The sequence below is a fragment of the Chaetodon auriga genome, chromosome 22 (genome assembly GCF_051107435.1).
Source record: "Chaetodon auriga isolate fChaAug3 chromosome 22, fChaAug3.hap1, whole genome shotgun sequence".
Lineage (NCBI taxonomy): Eukaryota > Metazoa > Chordata > Actinopteri > Chaetodontiformes > Chaetodontidae > Chaetodon > Chaetodon auriga.
The window spans coordinates 2,218,036-2,238,241 of NC_135095.1; the positions used below are offsets into that span (position 1 = coordinate 2,218,036).

At 41.6% G+C, this 20,206-nt stretch overlaps 1 protein-coding gene across 1 annotated transcript in view; it reads left to right on the forward strand.

The window, feature by feature from the left end:
* Positions 1-366: 366 nt before the first annotated feature.
* tmem178bb (transmembrane protein 178Bb) overlaps positions 367-20,206 on the forward strand; it is a 122,695-nt gene continuing 102,855 nt past the window's right edge. Inside the window, exons 1-2 of the mRNA XM_076722039.1 lie at positions 367-567; positions 834-1,519. Of these exons, the coding sequence (XP_076578154.1) occupies positions 1,138-1,519 (382 nt within the window). The 5' untranslated portion in view covers positions 367-567; positions 834-1,137. The remainder of the gene's footprint in view (positions 568-833; positions 1,520-20,206) is intronic.

Below are 20,206 nucleotides of genomic sequence, written 5' to 3' on the forward strand. Positions count from 1 at the left end.
GACCTCAAGGCGCTAATCATTTCACTTTAGTGTAATGTGTTTTAGTGGATCACACAATACTAACAAATAACATTTCATAAATGACCACAAACTTGCCACATGATTAAAGTGTAATGGCATTCAGACCACTGAGCCCCCGAACAGTTACATGCTTAGCCTAGTAATCCAGCCTTGGCCCTGCTTAAGTACATTTGACCTATAATGTTTGTCATTTCAAGTCAAATTCAACATTCATATTGTTACTGTTATTGTTTTCCATTAACTATACATAGGAACAGGATTTGAGTGCCAGCAGATGGACAAACGGCTGTAGTGTTGCTTATGAATAGCAGTAGTAAGGTAAGCACCGGTAGTTGATGATTGTTCAGTCAAATATCATGTAGCCTGGAAGCTAACACGGTGCTGCTCCAGACAGACTGGTGTTGATTGGTCCATGGACAGGCCTGCTGTACAGCAGCTGCCGTCATCCTTTCAAACGTGCTGGGGATGCTGACTGCGCTCGCTGATCGCTCTACTCTCTCCCTCTGATGGACTGCGGTCTGCATGGGCTGTGTCTGGATACATCAGGTACAGTTACACTATCTAAATGAATCCCGTAATTTGGTCTTGGTGAAGTCTGGCTTTGTATTTGTTAAAAGACTTCGGCTAAATGCAGCCACACGATTCTCTGTTTGTGCAGCTTTCTCTCCCCGTCCTTAGTCAATCGTTTAGTCTAGAGGGTGGGTTATGCAGTCAGGGTGTTTTCTGTGTAAAATATAGCCTACTGTGTACTTAAGTCAAGACCTGAATACTGTGCTGATGTGTTTTGTGCATGTTGGTGTCGTCTTGCTCAGACGGATGGATGCTGAAGATCCGGGGCTAAGATGAGATAAGCGTCCTCTGTCTCCGCCGAGCTGCTGCAGCGCCGAGCACGCAGGAAAGACGTTGACACTTTGTAGGCAAAAACACCGGAATACAGGGATTCAACATTTTATTTTGCCAGTGAGCTGTGTCACCGGAAAGGTTTGCCTTCTATTCGCCGCCTCGATAATGGTCCTGACGCTGCTCTCCAGAGGTGATGTGAGCTGAACTTGCGGGGAAGCCGCAGAGGAGCTGTCCGTCTGTCGAGGTGCTGATGCGGCTGTGACAGAAGCGAGCATGGCTGCCGGGAAGTTACTGCTCTACGCTGGGCTCTCTCTTTCTCTCTGCGCCCTGGGCATGCTGGCCGTGGCGATGTGCTCCGACCACTGGTACGAGACTGACGCAAGGAGATACAGGGACCGGTGCCGAAGCTTTTCCAGCCGCCGCAAGGACCCGGGCTTCATCTACATCCCCAACAACAGCCTGCCGCTGCGGGCCAGCCGGAGCAGCCTGCCCCGCTGGGAGGAGAAGCTGCTGCTGGCCCGGAACCGGCGGCAGCTGTTCGCCATGAGCGCCGCGGACGAGTGCAGCAGGCAGTATAACTCAACCAACATGGGGCTGTGGAGGAAATGCCATCGGCTGGACTTCGATCAAGAAATCGAAGCCCTGGTCCAGAAAGGTAAGAATGAAATAAACAACTCAGGCAGGCTGAAGTTGTTGCAGAAACAGCAATGTGCACTTCAGACACCGACACGACGCGGATGCACTGTGACGTTTATCATATGAAAATCAATCAGCCTTCTGTGGGGATTATTCGTTTGACCAAAGGGCGAACAAGGGCATTGAGCTATTGTCTTGCTATTACGAAAGCAAATGTTTGTCCAAAGGCATGCAGAGGGTCGCTGTTTTGGTGTTGAGTAGGTATGAATGGCCTGTGGCTGCAGACTGCTTGTTGTCATGCTATTTTGCAGAAGAGAGGCGCATGTTAATTATGACGCTGAACATCAGCACGTACGCGCCGTCCCCGTTATTCGGTCTGACTGTAGCTTTCTTTTAGTTTAAGTGCTGCTTGCCTGACCTTGCAACTGCCAATAATGACATAATCATTTAAGGGTGTATGGGCTCGCCATCAACCACTCAGCAGGAGACAGGAAGAGATGGGTGGTGGTGGGGGTGTCATTAAGAGCTGTTTCTTTTCTTCTTTAAGGTCGAGTTCAGCATTCTACAAATGCTTTGCTTTGTTCAACAGAGAGCCATCACTTACTTCTACATCTTTACAGGCCTAATATGTATGGCTGGATTCAGGTGTGGGGTGACCCTGGGCATAAATGAGCAGGTGGAGCCCTGCTAACCCCCCATTCTCCCCTCATTCTGGACATGAGACTGTTCTGTATGCTGAAATAGGTATTCTAAGAGAGCCCACAGAGTAATTTAGGTATGTGTAAAGAACAGTATAAGAGTCTTCAAATTAGATTTGGCCTCATTCTCAGGACCTTAATGGCATGACCCACGTTAATGGGTGGTCACCCTCAGGAGGGGTGCAATCAAGTCTTTTGTCTGGTAAGATACACAACATTTAGGAGCAGGTCCACAAAATATAAAGACTTGATGCTTTTTGGTGTTTGATGTCATTGTACTTTATTCATTATTATTGTGCTGTATTTTGTGGCAGACATATTTGGGGTTTAAAAAAAAAAATGCAATAACAGTATAGTGTGCGGTAGTAATTTTTTAAAAACATAAACACATAATATGAACAATAATCTCATTATGAATCTCTTATATGTGTCGTTATTATTACTGCTATTGTTGTTTTATTGTGACCAAGATACAACACAGATTGCCCCCCAAAATGAGATGCTGTTTATAACATAGATAAAACAGAATGTCATAACTTGCTCGTCCTTTTTCAGTTATACTCAATTGAAACAGTACAAAGATAATATATGACTTTTTTTTTTTTATCTCATCAACGTCACTGCGTTTTGCAAATATCTGCTTATTCTGAATTTGATGCCAGCAACATGTTTCAAACAAGTTGGGACAGGAGCAAAAAGGCTCAGTCGTTCACAAAGGATGGAGCGAGGTTCACCACTTTGTGAACACGTGATTATGTAAATGATATTACTACATGAGCTCAGAAACATTTCACAAAACCTTTTTAAGTAAACACAGTTCATCTGCAAATGACTGTTTTTATGTATGATTTACACAGTGTCCCAACCTTTTTGGAATCAGGGTTGTACATACTGAGCATACACATACACGCTGAACTGTCATTTTACAGTGTGAAAGTCAACTTGTCGGTGATCTAATGGACAAACTCTGTAATGGAAACATTGTTTCTAAATGACCTCAAATTTAGTTTACCAGTTCTTACCACAAGTTGGTCAAACACAATAAAGAAGCTTAATACAAAGCATTTTTTTTTCTTTTTTTACATTTTATAATAAACATTTAATCAGGTGGTTCCCCACATTATATAAATGTTGCAGTTTAATTTGTACCTGTTAATTCATGCAATTAAAAGTCATAAAAAAAAACACAATTCCTGTTAGAAATGTTAAAATGTCATAAAATCTGCTGCTGACAAATTTATGCCCCTGTGATTCATACACACATACATGTCATGTATTAAAAAGACAGGGTGGCTGAGGTTCCTGGTGGAAGTTACTGGTCTTAGTCCAAGCTGGAAGAGGAGAGGGTGTGTATACACTCTGGATGCTTGCGTGTGTGCGTGTGTGTGTGTGTGTGTGTGTGTGTGTGTGTGTGTGTGTGTGTGTGCGCGCGCCCGCGCGTGTGTGTGCTGCAGCAGCTGTGCCTTCCTTTGAGGATGCCTCAATGGCCTTGATGGCCTACCATCTGCAGTAATGGGCAGCCCACAGTCAGTGTGCTCAGTGATCAGATGAATGCCTCCATAGAGAGGTCTGATCTATTCCAGCTCTCAGCTCCATCAGCATGGAAAAGTACAGCGTGGTTTGTCATCATGATGCATCTGACAATAACTTCACACTGATGGGTCAATAAGGATGGAGCTGTGGAGATTAACACTATTTATCTCTTGTGTGCTCTACATGTGCAGTCAACCTGTTCTCATTCCCACATCATCGAATACTGATGCTTTGTCACGCCCCTCAGCATCTCATACACATGCACATGGATATTTGGTGCATCTGTATGAGATGCAGAGAGGCGTGAACAGTGTTGCCAGATGTACAATTAATTATTGTATTTGTATGATGATTTTGCCCTCTGCACAATCACTACCTTTGATCCAATCTGCCTGACTGAACATGCATTTAGTTAGCTGGATATTTTAAATAAAGTTTGACCAAAAAAAAAAGGCTCAGATCAAGTCTGTATCCTCTGCAGATCTGAGATGAGCCCCCACCGCTACCAAGGGGTTTCCATGCTGCAAACAGCACCAGCGGGGGCACAGTGGCCTGCTTGTATTGTCATTGATTTCATTCCCTTAGTACAATCTGCTGTTTTCCTGATTCTCTTGCTGTTTAAGTAGAGAAGATAAGATAAGAGCATTTTTAAAATCAGTTTAGAATCTTTGACTTGTGTAGTATTTAAGTTAGCTAGTTGTATTCTGCCTGTGTTGGCTAAAACGAAGAAACAAGTCTGGCTCTGGATGAAACATTATTGGTGAGATGTTTCATATTCATTATTTGTGATGTCATAGGCTTGTCATAGATGCTAGCTATCTGGCCTTTTTCAAAAATAGCATTGTTTGTTACTGCTTGCGCTGTAGATTACTTTGTCTGCTTGGTTACTGTAGTAACAGCAGGCCACACATTGTTTGCAAACTAGTTTGTTGTTGGGTTTGGGTTGATTTTGTGGCTTTATTATAAAGCCACATAATGTGGCTGTCTGGGCGTCCAACATCACTGAATGTAAAACTGTGTATTCATTTACATTCTATCTTTGGTTTCCAGCCCTGTGAGTTTAGTCTGGCTTGCTTTTTATCCTTTATCTGACTGGGGCTTGAGCAAATTATTGTTAAAATCCATGATGCCGACCATGTGTTCTGAAATAGCCTATCAACAGTGGTTCTGCTTAAATATCAGCATATCACATTTTAATGATAAATCCATGGCACTGTCCATGGTGCTGAAGTAGCACACATCATCATAATCTCTCCACTTTGCTCTTCCATCTCCATTAGTTTCCCCTTGGTTCTGTCTGGCAGCTCCATACAGCCAATAAGCTGTTTAAGAGCCCACTACAGGTCTTCACCCCCTCTACAATGAGCCATTGGTTCCATGCCTGGTCTGCACTGTCTCATTTTAATTAACCAACCAAGGCAACCTATCATAGATAGAGTGGGGCAGGTCTTTGGTAGACAAGCATTGGGATCCATAATAACACTACATCTGTGTTTATGCATCTCTTCTCATGTGACTTCTCTCCAGCCAAACATGCTTGGTGTAAACAGCCAGTGACTCAGAGGTTTAATAGAACACAACTCCTTTGAATTTAGAGTAGCTTTCACTAACAATTTATTTTAAGCTGTGTGTCCTGTCTGCTGTTAACATGCGTTGTTGAGAGAATGCAGTTCTTATTTTTTTTAGAGATTTTGGGAGGTCAAAGATCAGACCAGAAAACCACAAAGCTTCCCGGCCACTGCTTCATTTTCATTCCGTTTTAATCTCCAGAGAGAAATCACAGGCATAGATACTGAATGACTTCTATCTACACCCACTAACTAGCCTCACGCTGCTCTTTCATAATGACTCCACATTCTCATGTGTACCTTCATGACATATGACTTGATTGCTGTTCGCACCATTTACTGGCCTCCCGAAAAAACACTGAGAGACTTCAGCTCATTCATTCAGCTCTGCAGCTCGACTATTAACCAGAACCGAGAGGAACTGGACATTAGTCCAGTTTTAGCTGCTCTGCACTGGCTTTCTGTAACATTTAGAATTGGTTTTAAGGTCGTCCTTCTTGTATACAAAGTCCTTAATGAGCTAAGACCAAGCCTCATTGATAAATATCTTGGTCACTGTTTCTTTTCAAGAACACTGTGATCATCTGCTGCTGGGTTATTGGAGGTTTCCAGCAACAGCTGAAAGAAAATCAAGGCTGCAGCCTTTGTCAAATACATCCCAAAGCTCTGGAACACACTATGTATAGATATCAGGGAAGGAAATTCTTTGAATAGTTTGAAAAGAAAGCTAAAGCTATGACCTGATACAGAATTGAGCTTTTTGCACTTGGCCTCACACTTATGCACTGCTGTACTTCTTTTAAATTGTTGCATTTTCATTCTATGTACAATTTTTAATCTAATTTAATTCTTACAGTTCTTCTCTACAGTTGTTAGCCACATATCGAAACCCTGATGAGTAATTTCCTGTCCATTTGAATAAGATAAGGCTGTTTTTATATGAATAAACATGATACTTGTTATGTTTCTGGAATTAATCACAATCCATAAGCATGTGTCATATCTCTGTACACAGATCGATTCTGATTCACTTTCTCATTTAACTTCATATTTAACAATTCTAAATCCCCAATCTCTCCATACTCATCCATGTCTCTGTCATGACCACTAATGAAACTTCAGCTGTTAGTTTGTGGCCAGATCAGGAATATCCATTCATCTCCTCATCTGCAAGGCATCTTCAAAAACCACAAGCTGCATCAGTATGTAGATTTATGGAAGCAGGAGGGTGAGTGAGAGAAGCAGTGGTAACAGGTCACCACAAAACACTAAACCCTTCATTTTCAGTTTGCCAGTAATAGTATGAGAGTAATGGTGTGTGTTTGTGTATATGGAGTGAGAGAGTGTAGTTTATTCGAACAGTGGTAGTGGGATGATGACCAATGCTTTCGTATTGTCAAATCCAATGACAGGATCCAACAATGAGAGTTTCCTGCTAACAAGGATTGTGTGTGTATCCAAGCCTGATATATCTTCCTCTTCTGCACCATATAACTCTGCTGTTGTCCAAAAACTATTAAAAACACATCAATGACCCACCACATTGCACTTGGTGACATGCTCCTTTATTACAGCATACAGGCACACACACACACTGTATTTGACTCAGTCCCACATACATTGCTGCCCCAAATGCTCACTATATCACCAAGTAAATCTGCTGTTGAAAATAGCCCCCTACAAATGCACCGATTCCTCCTCTTTGAAAAAAATGACAGTTGCCAATTAGAAATTACTGAGCTTTTTAAAAACATAAACGAGATATTTGTAAGGTGAAATGTTCAGATCTGATCTTCAGTAGGAACCAACGCATTTGGGGCTGAAAACCACAGAGAGGGTAGGACAGTCAGAAAGCATTGAGAGAAAGACTAACACATTGTTGGGTTCGTTAATTAAAACTATATGAGATTGGAACCTCTCCGCTTTTGACTGAGCACTTACAGAAACGTTGGTGTTCTGGTTTGATGTGGCCACCCTCTCCTCTAAATAGGTTCTTGCCATACCAGCATCTAATTGTTGGTGTTCATTCACTATACAACTCGTGTTGATAATCCGAACAGTTGGCATATGTTTGCTTGGTTTCTGATTCCGTGACTGGGCACGATATGTGACCTCCTGCTGCAGGAGCAGCTGACTGATTCTCATTGTGTTTGTCCCAAGGAAAACCTCCTGGAAAGAGAAAGAGTAAGATAAAACAGCAGCAGAGAGACATCAAGTACAAAGTGGTTTGGGACAGAGAATGAGAAGGAAGAGAATAAACAAGAGAGGAAAGCCAAGGATAGCTGAGGACACGAGGATGTCAGAGAGCAGCGGATTACATAGAAAGGAGTGGGGGTGGGGGGTGGCTGGGGAGGTGAGCCCTCCTCATCTTGCGCCATCTGTTGTCGCTCTGTGAGGAAAAGGCTTTTCAGGTCCTGATCAAGATATTCACAGTCCCGTCCAAGCAGAAAGAGCAGGGAGAGAGGCCCTGGATTGTATTACCTTGCTCCCCAGGGGCCCTGTATCATGGGGAGGGCTAAATTAGACACTACGGGAGGCTAAAGGTGCCTCATAGGTTCCCTGCCAATGAGCCCACTGGCAAAGCTGTTCTTCTAATAGACACATGGAAGCAGCAGAGGGCGGGCTTCTAGTTTGACGTGCTGGTGGATCATTATTGGGAGAAGTTAGCTGAGAGCATAAATTTGCCTTTGAGGTTTAATTATAGCGACAATGAAATTAACGAGACTTTTTTCAACTTGGCCACTAATTATCTGTTTTGTGATGAAGACATCTTATGTGGTGATGAAGACATTTTATTGACCATCATAGTGTTTTTTGCAAGTTGAATCTCTAAAATTTGTATAGTGTATATTGTTAATAAAGTATATATTATAATTTCTGTACTATGGCAAACATAAATGCCATGGGATGTCAGACATCAAAATTTCAGTGAGTACAGTTGTCAGTTTTTGGACTTGAGAGTTTTAGCTCAATGAAAGCATATTTTTTTAGCTTATTAAAGTTAACAAAGACACTTAATGTTTGTCTAAAAGTTACTTTTCAAGACAGGCAGAGCACAGTTGAGGCAGGAGTATGTCTGAAAGGAACTAGTCTGTACATTTGTGATGTCCAACCTCAAAACCCAGAAAGTGTTTCTAGCTGCTCTGAACAGCTACACTCCCTGCTGTTATAGAGAGAGGTTTAACATGGTGTATCAGGAAGGCCCACACTCTCGGGACAGTCTTTGCTGGAAGGAATTCATGGTGTTGCACTGTGTTGTACAGACAAAAAATGACCAATAACAATGTAAAATGTGCAAGATTGTCAGTCCCTTTCATAAATTGTTGGACAGGGTCCCCCCAGATCCGATATTTGAGAGGGCTTTCAGACACTGTTTGGTGATGGATGAGCACTTTGTTTGAAGTAGAATGAGGCCTTAAAAGGACACTTATGGTCACACTTAAATGAGTAAAGCACAAGTCATTATGCAAATCATGGAGTCAGCCATAGTGATTCAAACTGAGGAGAATCTGTTCCGTCATTCTTTTTCAGATACTGACAATCAAGGTTAAAACACATCCAGTTATTAATTTCCAATGTTACGGTTTTGAACATATATGAAATTCTCTCTTTGTGTATTCACAGATGCAGTTTCACAGTGAATATGGACAGGAGAAATGATTTCAGTGACCCACAAACACACTTGGGGCATGTCTGTGTTGTATTCAGATGAACTCTATCCTTTAATCTCTGAATCAACGGCCAGGTTGTAAGGCAGAGGAATTATAGTGAGGTTATTTGTGTGTGACATGTTTTGTTCTGGCCACAGCAGATGACATAGGGGTTAACTTGTCTTCCTGGAGACAGTTAAATTATTCAGACACATGTGGCAGCACTGTCTGCTCATTAGTGCTCCTGCAGTCTGCAGCCCAGCTGAGGAGACTGACTGACTGTCTGCTAGCTGCTACAGTATAGCCATTTACACCCCAGACCAGTGAAACAATCCAGACTGCATTTTTATCAGGTTCAATCACACCATCCAGCCAAATATGACTATTAACTATTCTCTAAGTTATGCTAAGTGCACTTGACCTCATTAAATTGTTATGGTTTTCAGGCTTTGCTTTGTTTCCTGTTTTATTTTGAAGGGTGCTCTACTGCTGTGTCATGTTTTGTTTTACTTCCTGTCTCTGTGTATTTTCCCTTCTGTTTTCTGTGTCACCTGTGCTTCATAAGTTAGACTCTTGTGTATTCAGTCTATGTGTTTTCCCTCAAGATGTCTGCTTTAGTTGCTTTCGGTATTCTCGCCTGAGTTCCTCGTATTAGTTTGGTTTTATCTTAGTTCATTTTTTGGTTTTTCATATTTGTTCTCGGAGATGCCTTAGCGTGTTTCGAGATTATAAGCTTGCCGTTTTCCTGGTGGGACTTTGGAGTTACGCGGGATGTCTTGAGGCACCTCACTCGCTTATGGGTTGTACTAACTCGACTCAGATTTAGCTTCCCAGCTAGCAGCCTAAGCCTCAGCCCCAGGTTCCTAACACCCAAATTGCTTGCCTTCAGCATGCCAGCCTCCAACCTTCACTCCTGCCTGCTAACCTCCAGTCTGTTAGCCTTCAGTCTGCTAGTCACCAGAAAGTTTGCCACCAGCCTGCTCGCTTCCAGTCTGTCCCTTATCCCACTAGCATCCAGCCTACTAGCATCTAGCCTGCACCTCAGTATGCTAGCACCTGGGTGAATAGCCTCCAGTGTGCATCCCAGTTAGCTGGTACCTTCAGCAAGCTAGCTCCCAGCCTCCAAATGTCCAGTTCCAGCATTACACTGTTAGAGGAGAAATCTGCCACTTTTTGTGTGGATTACAAGACAAGTGATGCAAGAAGGAAAATTTCATGATTCAATTCAAAATCTATTCTAATTCAGTAAACGGGTGGGGGCTGTTTTCAGGCTCTTATTCCACTGTGTGATAAAGTATTCACTGGTGTTTTATTCCAGTAACTTGCAATGTGAAACATTACTGAGAATTAAGTTAAATGGTCTTGATTAAACTCAATATCTGAGATGCAGAGAAAAGCAGAGAAGTGTATGAGAGTGTGTAGCTTTAAAAAAAAGAAAAAAAAAAACTTAACTGCATTATTTTGGAAGCATGTTAGTCTTCTGCCTGTATGAGAATACTAAAGTGAAGATGTTGTGCTGTTCAACATCACTAGCTATATCTTTTGTAAATCGGAAATTGGCTGTCATACTGGAAGCCCACAAGTCTTCTACTTTTAAGTCTGCCGATTTACATTGCATGAATTAATATATTAACGTTCTGTCTTAACTATGACATGAGCACAAAAAGATCAGAAAATGTACTTGTGTTAGGTCTCTGAATCCATTTCTAGTATGACATTTATGCTAGTTTAATGACCTAACTTGTTTCCTCTGCCATTTTTGCGATTATTTTTTAAACATCATTAATAGCTCAGAGAATGACAAAATCTTCCCTGAGATTAGCCAAGTCAGCTGTTCAATCCAGCACATTTGCATTGTGTGGCATTTTGGCTCAATCTTTTTTTTTTTTTTTGTTCCAGAGAGAACAGAATACATAAAGTATATTATGGTCATTTAGTAATATGAGAAAGTCCTTCAAAGGAAAAGGAAAATATATTAACATGCATATGATGACAGCAGCTTAACATGCAGTGGGTACTTTTGATTCCCATTTGGATGTCTGTTTGAAAAGGCCAGAGAGCAGCTCTGGCTTGGAGACTTACTCATCATGTAGTCGGTCTGACTCCTATAACCACAGGCAGAGTAGATGGAGAGAGTCAGAGAGAAAGAGAGAGATGAGGAGGAAGAAGCATGATGTAGTTTGCTTCCACACAGCCACGCAGCCAACATAAATGTTTGATGACCTCATGCTCTCTCCCACAGACCAGCCATGGCAGTACGCACACACATAGCTCTCCACACAGAGCATGTGCAGCCCCAGGACAGCCACCATTTATAGCTGATGCATGTGCACACTAACACACACAAGACAGATAATACCCACTTAGATGGGTAAATTGTACATACCACACACTGCACACATGTACAAAGAACATTATTTATCTAACATAAATAATAAATTATGCACTCAGTGCATTTCCCCTCCGACATGGTATCTTGTCAGTGTGTATGGATATGATACACATAGAGTACATGAATAGGATGCTACTGACTCTCTGCTTCTTCTTTGTTGCCTTAGAAGGATGAAGCTTTGAACAAAATGATCTTAAACCAGTATGGTCATTTTGTTTTGTCTCTATAATTAATTAAAGCAACAGCAACAACAACACTAACTGAAGAACAAAAACAAAAACAACGACTTTGAGCCCATTAGACACAAGACATCTATATGATTGCTGGCCAAATTTCAATGAAGTTTGTGATTGCTATTAATCCTTAGCCTGCTTCCACACCTCCAAATTTCTACACTATGGTGTCTACAATATGTCCAGATATTTCAGTATTTGAAATGTGCCAGAGTGAGAATCCATTCAAAACAAAATGAACTGTTGATTGGTACATGTTGTATGTCAGCATACAGAAACAGCAACTCTTAAATTGACATATACTCTATCTTCAATAAATGCAGGGATGCCGGAAATCAGCCACAGTTGGGGGTGCTGGGTGAGAACACTTTACACTATAACAGATAGGAACACCAACATACTGTATGTCAAGGCAGCCACAGTCACTGCAGAAGAACTGCAAGGACATGAAGTGGGAGAGACAGCACTTGGACACGGGAGATGTGACCCATAACCAGTTCATCATAGTTTATAATGATGCAGTGCAGTGAGGATATAGACGTTTCATAGAGGAGACAAGTGTATGTAACACAGGTCTGTCTGTTTGTCACTGTTAACAGAGACTCCAGTCTGCAGTGTGGTTCATACACTCCACTGATAAACCACAGAACTGTTGAGTTACATTAGACTCCATGAGTTTTTATATCACATTGACATCTCTTTCTCTCTCTCTCTGCTGCAAGCCTGCTTCATGTTTTTTTTTTAATTATTATTATCAATTGATGGTTTTTATTAAGCCTGGTTTTAGTGGGTGTTGCAGCCCCCTTAACTACCCTTCCTTGTGTGTCCATGAATCAATGATGTAACCTCTCCTAATAAAAACAGCATCTCAATTGATTGAAAATTATGTCAACAGATTTTAGACTTAGTGCTGATTGGTTAGGGCAAGATAACCCAACCTTTCACACAGAAAATTACAAAATATATGTCCCTCTCTTGATTTGTCACTTCTGGTTAAGGCTGGATCAAGTTTAGGTCCAAAACTGCTTGGTTAGGGTTAAGGGAAGATTGTGGTCATGTTAAATGAAGTGAGAAAAATCTTGAAAAAATCTTTGCATTGGGGATCTGGTCAAACACACACACACAAAAAAAATCTATGAAACATGTTCCTGTTCCCACAGGATGCAACCTTTTCATTTTAATCACAATACATTTCCTCTAGCACTGCCCTGTCATCCTAGATCATTGGAGCTACGTGGACTTGTGTGGAAAATCAAATTCTGTTGTTTAACACCAGGTCAGACATCATTTTACTGAACTATGTGCATTTATTCTCTGGTGCCACAAAGAGCCCACCAGAAAATAATTCATTATAAGCATTATTGATCACACTGAGACTGGACCTCATCTGTCATAATTAATGGTTAACAGGTAAAAACAGGACAAAAGGTAGGTGTCTTGCACTGAGGGTTGTTGCCATGTTTCACTCACTTCCTGTAATGGGGAACTGATTGAATCCACAACAGAACATCTGTTTTAACTCATTTTCAGTTTCTGATATATAAGAGAAAATCCAGCCACTTGTTGACCTGCATAGAGGTTGCCATGGTTATCCAATTAATCTTGCATGATTGTGTATAGATTACTTGTAGATCACTTCCTTGACAGATCCCACAGCAGATAACCCGAGTTTAGGTATCGGAATCAGGAAAGAAAAAGTTGGAATATACGTCCCCGCTGCCTCCATGCAGTCCTGTGATCAGCTAAAACAGCTCAACAGATGTCCAAGACATCCTTCCCCTTTTTTAGATAACCATTTGCAATACAAATGGCAGTATTTTCATCTAAATGAATACCACTCCATTCTATTTTCTACTGTCTGTGTCTAATTTCAGGATTACAACAATCTCATAATCATTCAAAACTTTCCAGAGTAGAATAGAATAGCTTTAATTGTCATTGTACATAAAAATACAACAAAATGCATTGTGCTGTGTCTGAATCTCAAGACAGTAATAAATAAACAAACAAACACACAGTTCCATTCATGCACTACAATACATGTAAAGAATATACATATTCTATGAGTCATGTAAAAGACAGGAGTATCCTTGGCTCTGTGAATGGATGATGATGATTAAAAAATTAATAGTAAACAGTAGTGCAAGCATGCAGTCAAGATATCAGTTCAGTTTGAGTCTCAGCAGCATTAAAACACAAGTGGTCCCATTATTGCACAGTTAATAGTAAAACAGTAGTGCAAGCATGCAGTTAAGATATCAGTTCAGTTTGAATGTCCGCAGCATTAAAACGTAAGTAGTCCCATTATTGCACAAGATGTCCCACTAATGAACAGTTGACTTTTGAAGTAGTAGCTTGTCTAACGTTTGATTTTGTTTAGTTCACTTATAGCCCTTCCATAGAAGCAGTCTTTTTGCGGGTCTGGTCGTCTGCATGTTCAGCGATGTGTATCGCCTTCCAGAGGGTAACAGACAGAACAGGGAATTACAAGGGTGGGATGCATCCTCCAGGATGGTGTTGGCTCTGCGGAGACAATGAGTCTTAGAAACGTCCTCCAGAGAAGGCAGTGGAAGTCCAATTATTTTTCCTGCTGTTTTAACAGTCCTTTTGTAGTTTTTTGCTATCTGCCTCAGTGCAGTTTGCATACCAAGCTGTCAGACAGTATGTTAGGACACATTCTATGCAGCATTGGTATAAGGCTCTGAGCAGCTCTGCAGACAGGTGGTTCTTCTTCAATGTGTGTAGGAAATAGAGTCGCTGCTGCGCCTTTTTGACAAAGGCTGAGGTGTTGACAGTCCATGTGAGGGCTTCACTAATGTAAGTCCCCAGGAACTTGAAGCACTGAACCCTCTCCACCTCCTCTCCCCTGATGACAAGAGGAGTGTGGTCCTCATGGTGTCTCCTGAAGTCGATGATGAGTTCTTTTGTCTTTTTGATGTTGAGTGTGAGGTTGTTGTCCATGCACCAGTCTGTCAGCTTGTCTATTTCCTCACGGTAGTGGGTGTCATTGTTGTTTGAAGTCAGTCCCACCACTGTTGTGCTGTTGGCAAATTTGATTATTGTGTTAGTTGGGTGTGTGGAAATACAGTCATAGGTGTAGAGTGAATACAGCAGTGGACTGAGGACACAGCCCTGTGGCGCCTCATTGCTGGTGGTAAGACTGGGAGAGAGCTGTGCACCAAATTTGACTGTCTGTGGAAAGAAAGTCTTTAATCCACATACAGAGGGAGCTATTGAATCCCAGGCCAGGCAGTTTGCTGACCAGCCTGCTGGGGATGATGGTATATAAAGATGAGCTGCAGTCGATAAAAACCATTCTCACATATGTCCCATTCTTGTCAAGGTGTGTGAGTGCTGTGTGGAGGGTAGTGGCAATAGCATCCTCTGTGGAGTGAAACGGCCTGTTAGCTTGATAGCTTTGTCTGGTATTCCAGGTTTCAGTGATAATCACCACCCATGTGTCCTGGTTGATGGTCCTGGAAGAAAACTCCAGCCTCAGCTCGTCCATCTTGTTGCCCAGGGACCTGGCATTGGCTACAAAGAGGCTGGGTAGGTGGTCTGCTTGGTGCCCTCTTTAGCCTAGCAAGGTGCCCTGCCCAGCATCCCCTCTTCTGTTTACGTTCTCTCCGCCACCTGCGGTGTCTCTTGGTTGGAAGAGTCATCCACAGAGACGTCGGTGGTCTAGCTATTCCCGCAGGGATCTGATGCGAGTGGTGAAAGTCACTCGAAATTTGCATTTGGTGCTTGATTCCAATACTTAAAAGTTCATCTCGGCTGTAGGAGAATTGCAGTTCTCTTGGCACACACAATTCCACACTTATCAACACACATAAAAGTATCCACAAACAAATTTTCAGGGAGCACTGAGCCGCTGCAACTATGTTCACTGCCATCTTGTCACAGTCGAAAAAGCACTTCTGGATACCCTCTGGCACACAGGAAGTGCTCCTTTAGTTAGATTTAATAAAGGAAATGGTATTGTCACAGTTAAGAACAGGTATAATTATTAAACAGCTACAAATACACTAACTCAAACTTTAACATAATAAAAAATGGAGACTGTGAGGGACCAAGCAGACAGGCATGAGGAGTCCAGGTGGACTTTCACAAAAATGAATTTATTTGCACAAAATTAGTCAATACATAAAAGTTATGGACCCATAAAAGAGGTCAACTAAACAGAACTTAACTAGTAGAACTTAACTAGTTTGAGTATTATAACTCAAACAGACTAAACCAACCAAACAAAAACTAAACCTACCCAACAAACTGCACACAAAGGGGAACATATATACTAGCTGATCAGACCATTTGAAAAAATAAAGGAGGTTACAAAACAAACATTATCAACTAGACTACAAGTACCCCAAAAGAAGACAACTAGTCTGTCAGTCGTAATTTGTTAATAACTAAGCCTAAACCAAAACACCAAAAACCCTACTATAATTGAGGCCCTGTTACACGTACACGGTTATTTTGAAAATGGAGACATTTCCCTTCGTTTGATGCCCTTTGTTTACACACAAACGGAGAATTTGCCTCTGAAAACGATGCATTCTAAAAACTCCGGCCAGAGTGGAGATTTTGGAAAACTTCGGTTGCACGTTTGCATGTAAACTGAGAACAATGGAAAAAAACAGAGTTTTAGGTAGCCAACGTCACATTATGTGCCAGAACTTCCACCTGCGCCAAAAGTGCGAACTATGTTTACATTTTCATTTGGCTTTGGTGATCATGGATGCATTCAGAGTAGCAGTTGCATTTATGTTAGTGCAAACCCTTTTCGTATGTTTGTATTTGCAAATACAGCTGCTCTATTATATCAAGGAGCAGAGATGGATGAGTGCTCGGAGGTCAGCAGTTTTGCAACAGCTTTTCCCCCCTCCAACACGAAAGCCAGTCCGCCTCACCGCTAACGTCAACAGCATACATACACGGATTAGTGTAAACGAAAAGTTTTCTGAAAACAGACACGTGTGCACAATGTTATTTTTGAAAACGGAGAGGGTGAAATGTCCGTTTATGAAAATAGCCGGTCATGTGTAAACGTAGTGTTAAAGAAATAAAGAAAATCCTATACTGAACCGTCCTCATCCCCCCTAATGCTGCAGGCACTTGGTACAGTCCAATTGGCCACTTCCTGTATTTAACAGCTCCATTCACTCAGCCACATCCGTTGCTCAGGCCTGGCAAGATGTCCCTCCAGCAGCAGACGAACCCTCAAAACTGGTAAATTCATGCCAGCTGTGTGGCAGCAGTCGCAGCCATCACAGAGACAAAAAGAAAAACGTAAGGATGTGAGAGCTTTCTCAGTGTGTTGGCAAGAGAATATTTCTGAGCAATGTGGCTTATGTGTAAGATTTCATTTTAATGAATCTGGTCCACAGAAATGTCACACACTGGTGACACATAGCATACTCAGACGCACACATCAACCCTGTAGCTTTAGTGACTTCACTCAGTACATTTAACCCACACTGCCAGGCAGTGTCATGGCAGTGTGACATCACCATGGAAACAAAGGTGTCCTGGGCTTGTGATTGGCAGTCAGAGGCTTTATGGAGATGAGTGGGCTGGAACAGAAGGCATATATCTGACACAAGCAGGAGGAATGAACCCACCAACTCACTATTTGGAAGATGAATTAGTTTTGCTTGTAACATTCAGAGTGCATGCATACATTTACTCACTCTGCACCTACAAATTAAAGTTTGACTGAGGAACATCTATCACCTCTGGTCATAGACACAAGAGCCCAGATTTTATTTATTTGACATGGAGGAGGCATTCCATTGGCCAAGTGGTGCTTTTGCCTTACCTATTGTAGCAACTATTAACAATGGAAGTCACTTTGTGGGTGAGTAGTTGGCTGAATACTGTGACATGTTCATGAAAATCCATGCTTCAATCAGGATGTGTTGTAAACACTTTAACGGAAAACAAGGATGCAATTTAAAGCAAAATACAATGAAATGGATCCTGAAGTGACCTGCTGTAATGTGACAATGACGATGACAGTCAACAGAAAATATCAAACTCACCACGAGTGTGTGCCTGCCGCCATACTTATGAGAAGGTAAGTAATGTGAAACCACACCCATGTACCAGCAGAAGTGTCAGTGACCAAAAAAAGTGAATAACTTATACAATTAATAAGCAACATTAAAACATATTTATGGCTCCTACACCTATACCATGATGTGTTTGGATGAACTTGAGAAGGTGTCAGCAACAGATTATCAAGGATCAGTTCAGACTGTGCAATGTTAAATTTGCTAGGTTGCATTAAAAGGCTGCCATTATGATGTTTAGGTGTGATGCATTAACTAATTTTAAGTTGTCTCTTTAACATCAACCAAGTTTATAATTGTGGCCAACAATGCATGTTTTAATAGACTAAGAATTTTCTGTAACCACATTTTCGAGAAAAAAAAAAAAAAAAAAAAAAAAAAATCATTTATTAGACATCAGCAACATTTGTAGCCCTAATGTTTGGTAATCTGACACAATCTGTCTTCCTTTTTTTTTTTTTGCAGTGGATTGTAAATTGACTTATTAGTTTTTGGCTCATTAGAACATGGAAATTATTCATATGCAGAATTAGCATGTGCAACTAATTTGTTCAGAAATGCCATTCAACATTGTATCAGAGAAAATGAGCTCAGTGAGCTCTTAACCCATAATGAGATGTAAATTCAGTAGGGAATTTGAGAAAGAATACAAACTGATATTTCTGAGGTAGTTTAAACAAGACTTTTATTAGCTGAATGAATCTCTGGCCTTATAGTCTAAATCAACAGAGAGTGAAAGCTGTAGTCTGAGGTGAGGTCTAACCGTATTAGTTTAACATCATATTGCTTACATTATCTCAGTGTCTGTGAGCTTCAGGTGTCTCTTCAAGTTTTTGGTATTCTGCCAGCTATTTTGTAGCTACAGGGCTTTTCTTTTACTACACATTCTCTTTTTCTGTCTGTGACATATTTGAAGTTGGTCCAAATGTTGACCTGTTTTTTCCTAACAAGCTCTACTGTTGCCATGTATTTCTCGATCAACGTCTGGTGGTCCTATAATAGGGTGCAGCGAGCTGCAGGCTTTAGCATTGTTACTGATGTACTGCTGGTGTGCAAAGTCACCTGTAAGATGATTCAGATGCACAGGAAGAGAAATATGCAGAAATTTTTCATCAGTGAACACTACTGCACTAAATCTTCTTCTGCTTGTGTTTAAATGCACTAGAGAAACTAAGCATAGTACCACACAGTTCAAAGGGTGCAGTGCAGTTCATGCAACAGACAGGTCTGAAATACCGCTGAGACCTGAAGCATTTGGGATGAAAACCATGTTTGATTTCACATCAGTGGGCAATTCCATTCTTTAGAAGGCAGCTCTCTCTCAGGCGGCGCCTCTCCAGCCCCCATTTAATCAACAGCTTATCAAGTCAAGAGAGCGCTGTGGGCCTGTAGGAAGAGACTGCATCAATCAGATCCTTATTCTGCCTGCCCAAAGACTGGCTGCCTGTGAGGAGGGAGAGCAGATGAAGGGAGCTCTGTGGCCACAGCTGCCTCGCTCACAAGAAAGGCTTTTTTACTGCTCAGGATTGCTGGACAATACAAGAATTATGTGCTATAAAGGGACCATTATTCTACAAGTAGAGCCCCAAAGCTGCGTGTTAAGTGAAAGGCGGCAGTTATCTTAGCTTTGTGCTGTCTTTGCTCATAACATCATCTCACGCTTATTTCAAACCAGAGATTGCTAATTTGCAGCCACTGATTAACACTCGAGGGACTGAATGAGAACATCATCATCATCTGCTTCCTGACAATGAAGAAACACCCAGCTCATCCCCTGGTTTGTGTTGTCATGGTAACATGTGGTGACTGTTTGACAGATGATGATCAGACAGATTGAGCCGGCAGCTCAGCTGAAGGCGAGGCAAGAGGGGATCAGGACGAGGGTTTCTCTGAATGTCAGAGCGTTAGACAACAAAGCTTCCTGCTTCAGATGACAACAGCTGCGGAAAGAGAGGCCAGGTTCCCACGGCGACCCCTTCACTGTTTCCAGCCAGCTGCACCTCCCTGTCTGGGAGTGTTTGCTAAGCATATTGTCAGAAAGGGGAAAAGATGGGACAGATGTCACAGAGGATGCTGGACACAAAATGTGTGAATGAAGAAAAAAAACATTTAGTGAATTTTATTTGTATTATTTTTTCTTCAATCATTTAGGTTTATTTCAATGTGATCTTAGGTAGTTGATCTCTTCGATGGAGGGTACGGTATAGGGTTGCCAACTTTCTCATGACCAATAAGGGACGGAAGGTGGAGTGCCATGGTGGTGTGGGTATGATGCTGTGTGAATATACAGGGCATCGTCATTTATCATAATAATTGCTAATCTCTTACAGTCAAATTAGAAATCAATTCTCAGCTGTCAAGCCTTGGCAATACATGATTAAATGTACTTTGTGTTACTTACCAACAGGTACCTTAAACACAGTCCCATGTTTGGAACCGTTTGGAACCTTTAAAACAACAACGAGAACAAAACAAAACAAAACGATTTTGAATGCAAAACCGGCAAAGAGGGGTATGACTCACCAAGTCTTCATTTTCTACGCATATTTTTGTTGCTGGCC